This window comes from Zingiber officinale, chromosome 5B (genome assembly GCF_018446385.1).
Source record: "Zingiber officinale cultivar Zhangliang chromosome 5B, Zo_v1.1, whole genome shotgun sequence".
NCBI lineage: Eukaryota > Viridiplantae > Streptophyta > Magnoliopsida > Zingiberales > Zingiberaceae > Zingiber > Zingiber officinale.
The window spans coordinates 86,315,497-86,329,945 of record NC_055995.1 but is presented as its reverse complement, the minus strand read 5'-3'; the positions used below and the strand labels follow the sequence as shown (position 1 = coordinate 86,329,945).

General features: G+C 39.0%; 3 protein-coding genes across 5 annotated transcripts; all 3 read left to right on the top strand.

Moving 5' to 3' along the window:
• Nucleotides 1-285: 285 nt before the first annotated feature.
• Nucleotides 286-3,829, top strand: LOC121984811 (cyclin-B2-1-like). 3 transcript variants are annotated; one of them, XM_042537952.1, is made up of 12 exons: nucleotides 286-522; nucleotides 636-771; nucleotides 875-965; nucleotides 1,046-1,102; nucleotides 1,200-1,245; nucleotides 1,330-1,488; nucleotides 1,582-1,722; nucleotides 2,143-2,232; nucleotides 2,335-2,556; nucleotides 2,914-3,012; nucleotides 3,109-3,287; nucleotides 3,364-3,829. In XM_042537952.1, exons 2-12 carry the CDS (start codon nucleotides 717-719, stop codon nucleotides 3,506-3,508), a joined length of 1,284 nt encoding a protein of 427 aa, XP_042393886.1. In that variant the 5' UTR covers nucleotides 286-522; nucleotides 636-716; the 3' UTR covers nucleotides 3,509-3,829. The 3 variants fall into 3 exon arrangements, with proteins under 3 accessions (XP_042393886.1, XP_042393888.1, XP_042393885.1); XM_042537954.1 differs by having other exon boundaries at nucleotides 1,043-1,102; nucleotides 1,330-1,395; XM_042537951.1 differs by having other exon boundaries at nucleotides 1,043-1,102.
• Nucleotides 3,830-4,254: 425 nt separating this feature from the next.
• On the top strand, nucleotides 4,255-6,586 carry LOC121984810 (actin-depolymerizing factor 5-like). Its single transcript, XM_042537950.1, has 3 exons — nucleotides 4,255-4,410; nucleotides 4,524-4,783; nucleotides 6,219-6,586. The coding sequence occupies exons 1-3, from the start codon at nucleotides 4,390-4,392 to the stop codon at nucleotides 6,367-6,369; spliced, it is 432 nt and encodes a 143-aa protein (XP_042393884.1). The 5' UTR covers nucleotides 4,255-4,389; the 3' UTR covers nucleotides 6,370-6,586.
• A 556-nt stretch (nucleotides 6,587-7,142) lies between these two features.
• LOC121984809 (nuclear pore complex-interacting protein family member B12-like) lies at nucleotides 7,143-10,338 on the top strand. Its single transcript, XM_042537949.1, has 3 exons — nucleotides 7,143-7,380; nucleotides 8,221-8,587; nucleotides 8,672-10,338. Exons 1-3 carry the CDS (start codon nucleotides 7,318-7,320, stop codon nucleotides 9,760-9,762), a joined length of 1,521 nt encoding a protein of 506 aa, XP_042393883.1. The 5' UTR covers nucleotides 7,143-7,317; the 3' UTR covers nucleotides 9,763-10,338.
• The last annotated feature ends 4,111 nt before the right edge of the window (nucleotides 10,339-14,449 follow it).

Genomic DNA, 14,449 nt, shown 5'->3' with positions numbered 1-14,449 from the left:
GAATATAAAAAACATTATCGTTTTCCAACGGTTATGTTATAAAGACAACAGGTGTAACTGAACCGGTTCAATGTACCGTCGCGGCTCGCGCAGAAGCAGCTAAACAGTCAGACATCCGAAATGACGAATTTTGAAACTGAGATGACCGTTGAGGACTTATCAACCGTCCAGATCCGATCCTACGGCAACGAAACGCTAGCCGTTGGCTACTGAGGAGGCATGTGAACCCACCCTTCCGCTGTTTGCGTCCCTTCTTATTTTATTGCTTCGATGGCCTTTAAATCCTTTCTTATTTTTTCCCCCCTATCCCGTTTTCGCTCTCTCGCAAATACCGAGGAGAGAGTGAGAGAGTAGCGGAGAAGAGGGCGTTAAATTCCCCCCGTCGAGGCGTAGATTCGATCAGGTTTGTAGGGCTTCGATTGATTCTTCCCCTCGCCACCTTCGGATTGGAAGCCCCGGCGGCTTCTCAGGTACCGGAATTCGGAAAGGAAGGTGGCGGAGGAGAATCTGCTTTTAAAAAAGGTCTTGCTCGATTCTTTCGCGTTCATTTCGTTGATTGTTGCCTTCGATTGCAACTTTCGCAGTGGAAGTTCGCGGATCGGTTCCTAAATTTTCGACCTTTTCGTCTTTTTTAGCTAAAAAATCGCTCTTTTTGGTGCTACTTCTCTTTCGGAGTTTTCTTGAATGCTGAGTGAGCCACCGGGATCAGAGAGGCAATGGATGTAGTTGGCGGTAGTGAGCAAGGCATAATGCAACCTAAGACTTCTCGAGGTTCTTGTTCAAATATTTTGGATCAGTTGTTCGAAGAATTTAGCGCTTGAATTATAAATTCTCAGATGAGGAACAAAAATCTAATTTCTTTCCTTTGTTGCAGAAATGGGCAATCGAAGGGCATTGAGGGACATAAAGAATCTGTTGGGGGCACAACGTAACCCTTATGTGGTGACCAAGAAGGGATTGACGGAGTAACTACTTCATGTGTAACCTTGCCTTTTGATAGTAATTCTTCGGCATGATCTAATTCCTTTTTGTCTGCCTTCAGCAGCAAAATAAATTTAGATGATCAGAATCCTGCACTTGGTGCCCGACGACCAATTACAAGGTTAGCACCCACTCTCTTTGATTCTCTTGTCTTCAAAATATTTACCCTATTTTTTAGTTCCTTGTTTTTAACTGATTGATGGATCGAGTTTCTTTAGGAGATTTGCTGCTACATTGGCAAACCAATCGCAAGCTCACAATCAGGTGGGTCTTTTTCAAAGAATGAAACTTGGTAAATCACAGCTTTGTTACCTAATTTATTATTACTAAAATTTTTGCTTTATACAGGATTCCAAGGAAAATTATCAGCAAATTGGGAATGACAGAGAGCATGCAGCAGCCATACAGCCTGATGTGAGTTTGAGTTCTGTAGATACTTCTACAGACCTAGATTTCGATTTTCACAACTCAAGCATTGGGTTGCTATTGCCTATGTCAGATGAAATGGTCGTCTGCTCTAAACCATCCCACATATTTTAAATAAGTTGAAATCTATCTAATTGGCAGCTCACTCGAAAGGTCATTTTTGGCATATTGTAGGATAGCTCTGATCTCGAGGAGGTTGAAATGGAAGAAAGTGTGGTGGATTCGATGCCTGATATTGATAGCTGTGACCACGATGATCCACTGGCAGTAGTTGATTATGTAGATGATATATACAGATTGTACAGGAAAACAGAGGTAGGTCTTAGTGCGATGATTGACTAGAAATCATAATTTTGAAGTCTGATCTCATTCAAAATCTCTCTTCTTCATTAGATCATACATATAACATTGTTAGTCATGTCGGTTAATACATTAAACTTGTCTATTAGAAAATTTGTCATGGATATACAATTTGTGAATCATATATTTTCAATGTTATTTCACTTCTAGCACCAATTTTCCCTATAAAATATTAACTTGTTGAAATCTCGTGACAATGTTAATTGTCAATTCCCGTGACAATTAACAACATGAACTCTGAGTTGAAATCTTCTTTAATCTAATCTACATGTGCCATGCGTCAGGTGAACTCTGAACTATTTTTTCACTAGCAAGGATTAACTGTTGTTCAAATACATTTCTTTATTGATAATACAACCAAATTTATAATTGCAGGATGAAAGTTGTGTGGACCCTAACTACATGTCCAAGCAGTTTGATATCAATGGAAAAATGCGGGCTATTCTCATTGACTGGTTGATAGAGGTAGATGATCATTTTAAAACACCACATGGCCACATCTTCAAACCGTTTCTGGATCTATACTCCCTTAACCATGTACCTATTTTTCTAAATCTTTCTATACAGGTGCATTATAAATTCGAATTAATGGAGGAGACACTTTTTCTGACTGTAAATATTATCGATAGATTCTTAGAAAGTGAGACGGTAGTAAGGAAAAAACTTCAGCTGGTTGGAATTACAGCATTGTTTCTTGCTTGCAAGTACGAGGAAGTGTCCGTTCCAGTTGTTGAGGATTTGATCTTAATTTCTGACAAAGCTTACACTAGGACTGAAGTTCTTGAAATGGTAATTTTCTCCCTTAAAAGAGGCAGTAATTATTTTTTTTTTGAATTTTTTCTTTGATTCAATTTTTATCTTTGGTCTTTGACGTATTTTCCTGTTTTCTATTTTCAATTTTCATCAATAAAACTTTTTACACATAAGATGCTTCATTTTATTGGAATTTGACTGTTTCAAAATTCAAACTAATGAGTCTACTTTCATCTGTGATATGTATTCTTTTTCTCTTTATTTATTTGTTTATTCCAAACAGGAAAAATAGATCAGTGTTATTATGACTCAGGGTTTTATTAAGCATAGCCTATAGTTTGTTCTACCATGATCCTTCGATCTGTTATGTAATTGTTCATTTTTCTTTTGCAGGAAAAACTTATTGCAGGGACATTGCACTTCAATATGTCCATTCCAACTCCTTGCGTCTTCATGAAAAGGTTTCTCAAGGCAGCTGAATCTGACCGAAAGGTACAAATACTTGATTTCAATTGATCGAATTTTATTTCATATTTATCAAGTTCTACTCTGACCGAAAAATTATATTTTGTTTGCAATATCGAGCAGTTGGAGCTTCTTTCTTATTTCATCATAGAGCTCTCTTTGGTTGAGTACAAGATGCTCAAATTCTGCCCTTCGTTACTGGCTGCTGCAGCAATATATACCGCACAATGCGCCCTCAAAGGGCAGGAGGAATGGACAAAAACTTGCGAATTGCACACTGCCTATTCAAAGAGCCAGCTACTGTGAGTTCTACTCTGCAAACACCATTCATCGCTTTTGAATCTCTTGTTGTGCGCCTAAAATGTCTCTTCATGACAGTGAATGCTCTATGTTGATGGTGGATTTCCACCTCAAGGCTGCAACTGGAAAACTCACTGGAGTACATAGGAAATACAGTACTTTTAAGTATGGATGTGCAGCAAGAACAGAAGCTGCTATTTTTCTACTGGAAACTAATCCTTAGTGTCCTGATAAAAGAGGTGCTGCTGAATGACTTTTAATATGGCTAGAACCACGAACTTGTGGGGGTTCATTGAAGCAACAAAAGTTGCAGTGCCATCATGATGTCTGTATGCAAAAACACATGTATTTTGAGATTGGAAATCAACTCTACTATAACGTTGTTGTACCACTGATTCTACATTACAAATTTGATGTGTAATTGTATAATGATTTTCTTTTCAAGGTAGGTGGCTAAGATTAACTTTTTACTGAAATCTTTGTAAGATGTATTGTGTCCTAATGATATTTTCCATAATTCTTCTAGTCCATCAATGAGTTCTAAGATTTGTTAGCACTTAGTAATGCAAATGATACATAGTCTTCTTCATTTATGAAGGCTTTCCTTGAGTGATTTGTAGTTGTTGAACTAAACTTCTTCTGTAATCTTTTTTCATTTTCTTGAAAAATCTTCCTCTTAAGCATTTAACTTCACCTGATGTGAACAAGTAGTCATCTTATAATTATCATGGAAGAAATATGATCATTCCACTAAAGGTGAATAAAGAAAAAGTGGATGATAGCGATGCCACGACCTTGTATCCAACAACCATATCGCATAGGGGCCTCTTCAGTCTTTGCTTCAAAGCAAAAGCATCCAATGGATGGAGATAGAAAAGAGGAGCAAGGAATAAATTTTTTTTTTTAAACCAATATTAAATATTGCTTTTTTTTCATTTTTCTCAAAAGGAAAAAAATGCAATTTCATTTATTATTATTATTATTATTATTATTATTATTATTATTATTAACTCCTCAGCCTATAAATAAATCCGTCTTTAAGAACCTCTGCAGCTCCAAAGGCAGAAGCAGAGGTCACCAGTCGCCACATTCCAAGCTGCGGCCATGGCGATGGCCTTCAAGATGGTGATTGATCCGCTGCTCCTCCCTTACTTCAATCATATAAAGTTTCGATTTTGGTTTGTACTGGTGTTTTTTGTTTTTGATTGATTTTTTTTTTTGGGGGGAAATAATGGTAGGCGACGGAGGGGATGCGGGTGAAGCAGGAATGTTTGAGCTCATTTATGGAGATGAAGTGGAAGAAGGTGAGCCGGTACGTGGTGTACAAGATCGACGAGAAGGCCCGCGAGGTGATGGTTGACAAAGTCGGCGCCGCCGGCGAGGGCTACGACGGCCTCGCTGCCGCCCTCCCCGCCGACGACTGCCGCTACGCCGTCTTCGACTTCGACTTCCTATCCTGTGACAACTGTCAGAGAAGCAAGATCTTCTTTATCACCTGGTACTGTATTGGCTCGTTCGTTAAGATGGCTTTCCTTTTCCTTGATTTTGATTTGATCTAAGAATCATCGATCGTAAAGATCAATAGAAGTTGATGAAAACCCTAGACGTATGGGAAAATGGCATCTTTGTGACCCAAAATAAACATTCATAACTTTGATCTCCTTCATCACCTGGTATTTCTTTTACTATGCAATTATTTCAGAAGAAATCCTACATCTACATCTTTCAGGGGGGGAAAAAGAGATTTAGCTCAATAGATTGCATTTCTTTTGCTTCATCTGGATTCGATCTAGAAATCATCAATTGTTTTAGACTGATACCAGTTTTCAAACCCTACACATTTCATAAGAGGACATGTTTATGTCTAAAAAAACCATGCATGACTTGCTCTGATCTTAATTTCACTCTGTTAAATATGTCTATTCAATTTATAACCTAAAATAATTCACCACAAAACTTTATCAATCTCTCATCACAAGCTTATCTTAAGTTAAATTTGTAATATCTTAAACGTCTTGAACTTGTTCTGTTCATAATAACCACTTTTTTATAATTTAGAAATCACCCTGCATCTGTGCTCTAAATCTGTAAACTTCAGCATAAATCAGTAAAGTTAAGTGCTCAACTTCATGGTGGAAAAAAGATGTTCCCTTTAAGTCCACTTTCTCAAGCTTTAACATGGTAGAGGGAGACCATTCCACTAGCTTGAACTTTAATTCCTTAGTTTAATTATAAGTATGGGTTTTATATATTTGTTCTTTCACTATCTTGAAATTCTCTAAAATATTACAGGCATATTCTTAACTTCTGTATTAGGGATTTGGAGGTGATATGAATTGTGAAGAAAGACCCCAAGGAGCCTTTCTTGTTGCTTAGAATTCTTTGAATGAATTGCCAGCCTTTAGCTCTCATCAATTTGTAATCTCTCATCACAATGCACGGACAATAAAAAAAGTCTCAGAGCACCGACCTTTAACCTTTTGTTGATTTCCTGGAAGCATCCATCCTTATCTTAATAAGCTAAACAACTCATACGTGGAGATTAGACTTTGCACCTATTCTTTTTCCTAAAGAATATGTCTCTTCTACCCCACCATCTAACCTTGATCTGGATGTGTACCAACACAATCATGCATGTTTGTGCCTTTCCTATCAAAATGTTCAAGTCTGAACTGCATACGTATCAGTTTACTGATACGTATCAGTCAGTTCATTCGGTTCATATATCGATAATTTGGTTTGTATCCACTGGATATGACTAGAATTGCGCTTCTCCAATTTTTGACTATCTTTGACACTAAACCTTCTTTTACTTGGCCGACTGCATATGATTGATGGAATTCACTGACTTTGATTCATTGTCAGTTTTCCACCTGACTTTTTTTGTGTTGGGATCTTGGATTTTAGGGCTTGGCCTTATGTTACTTTTGCAGGTCCCCTACAGCATCAAGGATCAGATCGAAGATCTTGTATGCCACCTCAAAGCAAGGACTGAGGAGGCTACTGGAAGGGATCCACTATGAGGTGCAAGCGACCGACCCTGCAGAGATGGGATTTGATGTGATCCGAGAGAGGGCCAAATGAGCAGGTCGGATCAATAATTGCCAGCCTTTAGCTGTTGCTCGCTGACCAATTGGTCCTAGATCTTTTCTGTTAGCTTAACTATGTGCTTGCACAACAATGAGGGAGTGCTCCGGAGGCGCACCTTCACATCCCATTGTTCTTATTCACTGCTTCACTTAATGTATCATGGAAAGACAGTAATGCTTTTGGTCGAATGTTCCAGTTTAGCCATCTCAAATAGTCAGCACTGGTACCAACAAACAAAGGTAAATTCACCGACACAAGGCAACAAAATCGCAATTTATTATCGTCACTGAAACAATTGTTCTTTAATTTTATGATGCATATGAACAATATGCATCATGTGTGGCTTGTTGGGTGAGATGGGCCCGGCCCATCTACACCGCTGATTTAGCCCAATTGACTAAACAACGGCATCAGTGTGTAAATTAAATTAAAATTATTACTCGAGCTCCATGTAACTAATATTAAGACAATTGTATGATCAAACATTGTAATTATTTAATTTTATTATTTTACACGGATCATTTTTAAGTAATGAATACTCTGTTAATGCGATAATTTAATTAGTATTGTACAATTTTAACATAAACCGACAATATAGAGGATACCGGATCGTCGACGGCCTTTATACGTAAGGCCCAATGGAAATCGTGTGGGACCCGATAAATTAGCTGATTGAAACGGACCGCAGGAACAGATCATTACGCGGACTAACGCGCCGCATTAACAGACTGGCAGAGCCTCTCCCTCGGCTCTATAAATATCACTCATCTGGCCTCTTTGTCGCGAGATAAATTTCCTATTTTTCTCTCGCTGCGTAGCCCTAAACCTAGGTTTCCAAATCGTCCTCGATTTCCGTCGCCGGCGTCTGTTCGATTTGTCGATCTCTCGATCGACGGGGAAAGGAAAGGGGAGGAGGAGGAGGAAGAGACCTCTGTAAGCGTCATGTCGCGTTGCTTCCCGTACCCACTGCCTTACTTTGGACAGGCGGAGAACCAATCCATTAAGGTTTGTTGAGCATCGATGGTTGCTGTGGTTGAATTCTTGCATTCTTGCTCGGCTTCCTTTATCGGGGATGGGTTGGTTGCTCGGATTGTCTTTTGGGAGCCACGGGCGAAGATTATAGATTCTATCGATACTTTTTTGTATCCATATGACCAAAAATAAAATCGTTTATAATTGGCCGGTTACTCATTCATTGATTGAACAAGATGGCAGTTGTTTTTAGTCAAGTATTGTGTTTGTGAATTACAGTGTCAATTTGATGCCCTAGACATGTAGGTGAGTTAAGAAGTTATAACGGGAATGAGAAGTCACATAAAAGATCTACCGGAGATATGATATCATCATGGAGGAGGAAGAGAAATATATCACATAATAGAGGGTTTGTGCTGGTTAATTTTTAAAATTATTAGGGGAATTAGAAGTCACAAAGATTTATTGCGATATGCTATCATCATGTATCACATAATACAGGGGATGTTTCCGTGAACTCTTTTGGTTAAGTGTGACTTGGAACATGCCTATCATTATTTTTTACATGTGACTTTAGATTTTCATAAAGCATATGAGGATCTTCTTTTGGTTAAGTGGTTAATTTGTTTCATTGTGAAGTTAAAAAACATATATCGCCTTTCTTCCCCCTTGTGGCATCCTATGGTTATTATGGTTCACAATTGTGAATTCTATAATGGACAGCAAAGAAGACGGCAGTTGTTAGTCCTAAAATTGTTGGGAAAAAAATCTGGTTTGGGAATAGGTTGTAAAAACTGTATCTTTGGCTATTTCTCCTTGCTTGTATGTGAATGTCTATCCTCTGTGGGGATTGACAATTCTTGTGGAATGTAGCTTCTAAAGGAAGAAAGGGCAAAGAAGCATACAAAAAAGGTGAAGAAGGAAAGGCATGCGAAAGATAAGGCTGGAAACTCAAATCATGAAGAAAAGCAGCATAAAAAGAGGAAGCATAAGGATAAATCAGAAGATGATAAAAGAAGCCACAAAAAGAGGAAGTCTGAAATTGAGCAACGCCCATTGGTTCGAGACCTTTGCAACCAAAAGACGAGTGAAGCAATTGAGCATCTGGAGAAAAGTGGCCTCACAGAAGAACTTGAGCCTTCATGTTCTATCCAGCATAAGCTTGATTCTCCTGAGAGTTCTCTGGACAGCAGTAAGAGAAGGAAACTGGTGCCGTCTTCTTCTAGCCATGATCTTCAAGGTAAAAAACTTTTGATTTATTGCTTTAAGTTGAACTTTGTTGATCTTTATTTGGTTCTGAATATTGCGCATTAATATCATGAAGGTACTACTCTTTGCATCAAATTGCCAATCTTAAGGCAAAGAGTTGCAGAGCCATCACCCTTACCTTTGTCAAGGCAAACAGAGCTGCAGCCACCATTGCCACTGTCTGGGCAAGTAAAACTAGCCTTGCCGTCGTCAAGGCAAATAAAGCCTCAGCCACTTTCATCATCATCATCCGGGAAAGTAAGATTACCATTATTGGCTTCGTCAAAGCAAATTAAGCCACAACCATCTTTGCCACAGTCAAGGCTTGGGGGACTAACAGTGCCATCGCAAAAGCAAATTAATCTGGAAACACTAGTGCCATCATCGGAGCAAGCACAGCCAGCAGTACCATCATCAAGGCAAACAAGACCACCTTTGCCACAGTCGCAACTTGAGGAGCTAACAATGCCATTGCAAAAACAAATTAATCTGCAAACACCATTGCCATCATCAAATCAAGTACAGCCAGCATTACCATCATCAAGGCAAACACGGGAACTGCCGCCATTGCCACCACAGCTGGGGAGATTGAAGCGAGCAGTTCCTTCCTCAAAGCAAACTAAGCTGCAACTATCATTGCCACCGTCGGGGCAGGTTGTGCCATCATTGCCTTTGATGAAGCATACAGAGCTGCAGGAGCAGCTACCTTTGCCATCGTTGTCAACTCAGATACGTCCACAGCCAAAAAATGTACACCCAGCAAAGCAGAAACTTGATCAGATGCCTACTGCTGTTGCAGAACAGCCATGTTCCTCGAGCAGGCCTCCAGAAGCAGCTCTCCCTGGAGCAGCAGCAGCTACAACTAAAACTTCCCGACCAAATAGGGTTGGCGGCAGAACATGGCAAAAAGAACAGTACAAAACTTTGGTAGTAAACTGGAATCCACCACACCCAATGCAACTTGACCCATCAGTGGTGGTCAGTGAGGATGATGATTGGCTAAATGTGGCTCCGAAGCAACAATTGAATCCTCTGAAGAAAGACAGCACCACTACCGACTCAGCAGGACTTATTTGTGAAAATCATGAGGTTCCTTTGGTGCAACCTCGAGCTCGTTGCATGCCTGGGTTGAACTTGTATCTGCTGCCATACGCTGTCCCATTTTAGATTCATGGGGCACCAAAGTGGCAACACAACAGGATCTATTTGTGAAAATCACGAGATTCCTTCAGTGCAACCTCAGAGCTTGTTATGTGCCTGAGTTGAACAAGTGTAGAAAGTGGTAACATGACAGGACCTATTTGTGAATCATGAAGTTCCTTCAGTGCAACCTCGAGCTTGTTACATCTGCTACCATACGCAGTCCCATTTTAGATCCAAGGGGCGTGAAAGTGGAAAAATGAGACGTGAAGTGGAATGATGGTCAACTTTTGCCTGCATTCATTCTTAAAGGGCGTAAATGGTCTCCATTCTGTATTACTTGATTGAAGTTTATTCTTGTTTCTACTCCTATACTGAGTCTGCTACTACAAGAATTTTTAGACTTGCTGAGTCTGTTACGTTTCTACAACAAAAAAACTAAATAAATAAATAAAATATTTTTAGTTGGAAGCATGTATGTTGTGATAGATACAGCCGGAACAGGCATGCCCTTTTGGATGTGAAGGTGCATTATTAGGTCCACAGCGATGCTATTTTCACCCTTTAGTTTTAATTAATGTATTCCTCTGAATTTTCACACAATAAATATTGTTCTGTTTGATTAAAAGATGCGTGCTCCCTGATTATCCTTCATTATTTCAGAATATATTTAGGTCAAACTCTTTCTTCTTCTTAAAAAAAAAAAAATGGGTTTCATGTTCAAATCAATTCTTCTGCCTAAAAAAATTAATGTCTCCCGTTGTGTAACTGTACGTGGCTTTTAGGTCGCTTTAGGATTAAAAAAATTCTTTTCCTCATAAAAATTTAAATATTTTGAGCCGTCCTTTAAACTTCCTCGTTTCCCTTGATGACACCTCACCTTTCAGAGTCGTCGATAACTATCTTTATCGATCAACTGCCTCACGGCTGCATTGCATATCTTCAATATGTTCCTCTTTATACGTGCTTTAAACGTCTTCCTCCAACATTCAAATACTATAGTTTTAAGGTTTATATAATGTTATAGTACATAGAATCGTAACTACTACAATATTCTTAATTTCATAATTACTATAATATTCTGGTCTAAGAACATTGTAACAATTATGATTTTGTAGCCGCTACAATATTTTTAGACCAGAATATTATAGTAACTACAGAACCGTAGCTACTATAAAGTGGTAAACATGTTATAGCAGTTATAAAATAGTAACTGCTATAATGTTTTGATCTAACATCATTCATAGACTAGAATATTGTAGCAGCTATACAACCGTAGTTGTTACAAAGTGATAGACACATTATAGTAGTTACAAAATCGTAGTTGCTATAACGTTCTAGTCTAACCTCGTTCATAGACCAGAATGTTATAGCAGCTATGGAACCGTAGCTACTACAACATGATTAGACCAGAATGTTGTAGCAGCTACAATTTCAAAGTGGTAGGCACGTTGTAGCAGCTATGAAATCGTAACTGCTATAACGTTCTGGTATAACCACATTGTAGCAACTATGATTTCATAGCTGCTATAACATGCTGGTTAGTATGTCTATTTATAATATTGCTAGAGAAAATTACTTTGAGAAAAATTATTGGAGTAGATTTTAAATTCTTTAAATTGCAATGTTTAAGTAATATCTTTAATTTCTGACAAGTTGCACAATATATGAGATATATTATTGTTTGAGTTACCTATTGCTATATAATATTTAAAGCAGATTGGTAATCTAGAGCATAACCTCTACTTTTCTTAATAAGTTTGAATCTCTGTGCTGACTTAGTTGAGAACTTTAGATAATTGAAGAATCTGACATTTCCTAGCAATGGAAGAAAATGGTGGCGAGAGGAATTCTCATCAATAGAGGATATATTTTCGTTCTATAACCAACATGCACGATAAGCCGGATTTAGCGTAAGGATAAACAATAGCAAGAAAAATAAGAAGACAAATGAAGTTGTCTGAAAAATATTTGCATGGTTAAAATAAGGGCATACAAATCAAATGTGGTGGAATAAACATGCAAAAGGTGATCAACAAACAAGTGTTAGAGCCGCGGTGAAGTTAGAACTGGTTGTATGTCAAAGATAAGTAGTCAAGGAATAAATTGGACTTAATTGGGCTATCACTAACTTCATAGAAAGTTAAAATCATTCACTCTCGACTCCTTCAGAGGTACATTTGTTACACTTACATCGTAATATTTTGGTAGAAGCGAAAACTAGATTCAATAGTTTTCAGAAGTCAATGTGTTAACTTATCAACAAATATGATTATTAGAGATAGAGTATAGAGGGCCTAAGCGAGTATGTTGTAGCGAAAGAGATATTAAAAATTTTGAGGAAGAGCTAAGGGAGGAACAAAAGGGTACCGATGTCGAAATATTGATCGAGTTATTTGCATCTGAGAAAGAGAAAATTTTAGCCTTTTTCTTTGATTACGAGACCGATTTAGATAACAAATTTAGTAGGTATTTTTGGATTGTTCATGTATCAAGGATGACATACAGTGTATTTGACAATATAGCTGTATTGGATATGACATAACTGTTGGTGCAAGTTACACCAGAATCAAACCTGAGTTTTGATGTTGTTAAAGGTTCAAGTTAAGTCTTGTTATGATCTAACAAGTTGACTGAGTGTGCAGGCTGTTTACTCAACCGGGAAAGACCTAGCTGGAGGCTAGGCAGGAGAAATCTTAACAGATCGTGGAACCCAAGTGCAAGTCCAAGTGGGTCAAGGGGACCCGACGCTTGGCGGAGTGATCGAGAGGTCTGGAGGACCGAAGATCAAGAGAAATGTCCTGGCGAGCCGATCAAGGCTGAGTAAAAAGTCTAAACTGGATCTGGAGGATCAAAGTTTGGCAGGTAGGTTGAGGTAAACAAACTAGAGAAGCGACAGTGAGGTCGGGTTCCCGAAGGGAACAACCTTAGGTTGCTGATCCAACTGAAGAAATCGGGAAGGTTTCAAAGTTGAGATCAAGACAATTCTATTGTCTTTCATATTACTCTTGCATTATAATATTATTGTTTTAAAATCTGTTCTGCAGGAGATTTTTGCTTAACACTGTTTTGCAGGTCCGACTGGATCGGTCGACTGAACCACTGTATCGGTCGACCGAACAAGAAAAAATTAGTGCAGTATTCAGACCAGACCAGAACAGAGTCCAAGTCAGATCAAATACTGATCAGTCGACCGAACCTTATGATCGGTCGATCGAACCCAGATGACTCAGCACAGACATCAACGATCAGAGCAGAAGGAAAGGACACGGATCGGTCGACCGAATGCATGGATCGGTCGACCGAACCAATCAGCATTAAAGGCGCATTAACTGTTGATCTCGGCAAATCACGACGAACAGGGAAGGAAGTTGTTCGGTTGACCAAAAAAAGGGTTCGGTCGACCAAAAAAAGGGTTCGGTCGATCGAACCCTTAAAGAGCATTGATTGTCGGAGATCGAGCCAGCGTCAGACTCCAGCCAGAAAGGATAAGAGCGTGTTCAGTCGACCGAACAGGAGGATCGGTCGACCGAACGTCCAGTACACCTATAAAAGGAGGCTCGAAGTCTGAGGCTATACATACTTCTGATCATCTAAAAAGCCCTTCTTTGTGTACGGATTGTGCTACATGTCTTCATCAGCTAAGCAAGCCACTCCGTCTGGAAGTACCGACCAAGCTACATTCTACGAATACTACTGTCGGTATAACTTTTGTATTGCACTCATTTTTAAATAAGATAGTAGGGTTGTTACTATCTTATACTTTCTGTATCTGTACGATCTGCTTCTTTCCGAAGGTTTCGGAAAGAAGAGTCATAGTGATTGCCCATCGATGCGGTTAAGGATCGCGGGCCTTCGAGTAGGAGTCGAGCTAGGCTCCAAACGAAGTAAATGAACTTGTCCCTTTATATTTTCTGTTGCTTACTCGAATTGTTTTGAAATACGAAAGAACAGTTTTAAAAAGAGCGCGATATTCACCCCCCCCCCCTTTATCGCTTGCATCCGATCTATCAATTGGTATCAGAGCCTCATTAGCTCTGAAAATTCTTAACCGATTTTCAAAGCACTTTTTAAAACTATTTTCTTTTTCGTTTCTTGTAAAATAATTCTTTTCTCATTTCTACTTTTCAAGCACTACTAATCCCAAGACAAAAGTCTTAAAAATATTTTCTCTTTTAATTTTTTCCTTGCAAGGATGTCAAACTCGTGTCCGACCTCCACTATTCAAAGGAGAAAATTTCAGTTATTGGAAGAATAAAATGGAGTGTTACTTGAAGTTCGACATCGAACTCTAGTTCACGATCTTGAAAGGCTACACTCTACCGACAAAAGACGGAAGAACATTAGAACCAGAAGAATAGACTCCCCAAATGATCAAGAAGGCACAACTGAGCTACAAGGCGATCAACACCATTCAGTGCGGGCTCACAATGGAGGAATTAAACCGAGTCGGCCCCTACGACAACGCCAAAGAACTGTGGGGCTCGCTAGTTAAACTACACGAAGGGGCCGATGAGTCCAAGGTAAACAAACGAGATTTACTTTTAAACAATTTATTTAATATAAAAATGTTTCCTGGAGAGACGGTCTCGTAACTACACGCTCGACTGAAGGACATCCTAAACGGCCTCCACCTGATCGGGCATAATCTTGAAAACTGCTACACGATAAGGTACGCTCTGAACGCTTTTCCGAGGAATGCTTTGTGGGCATC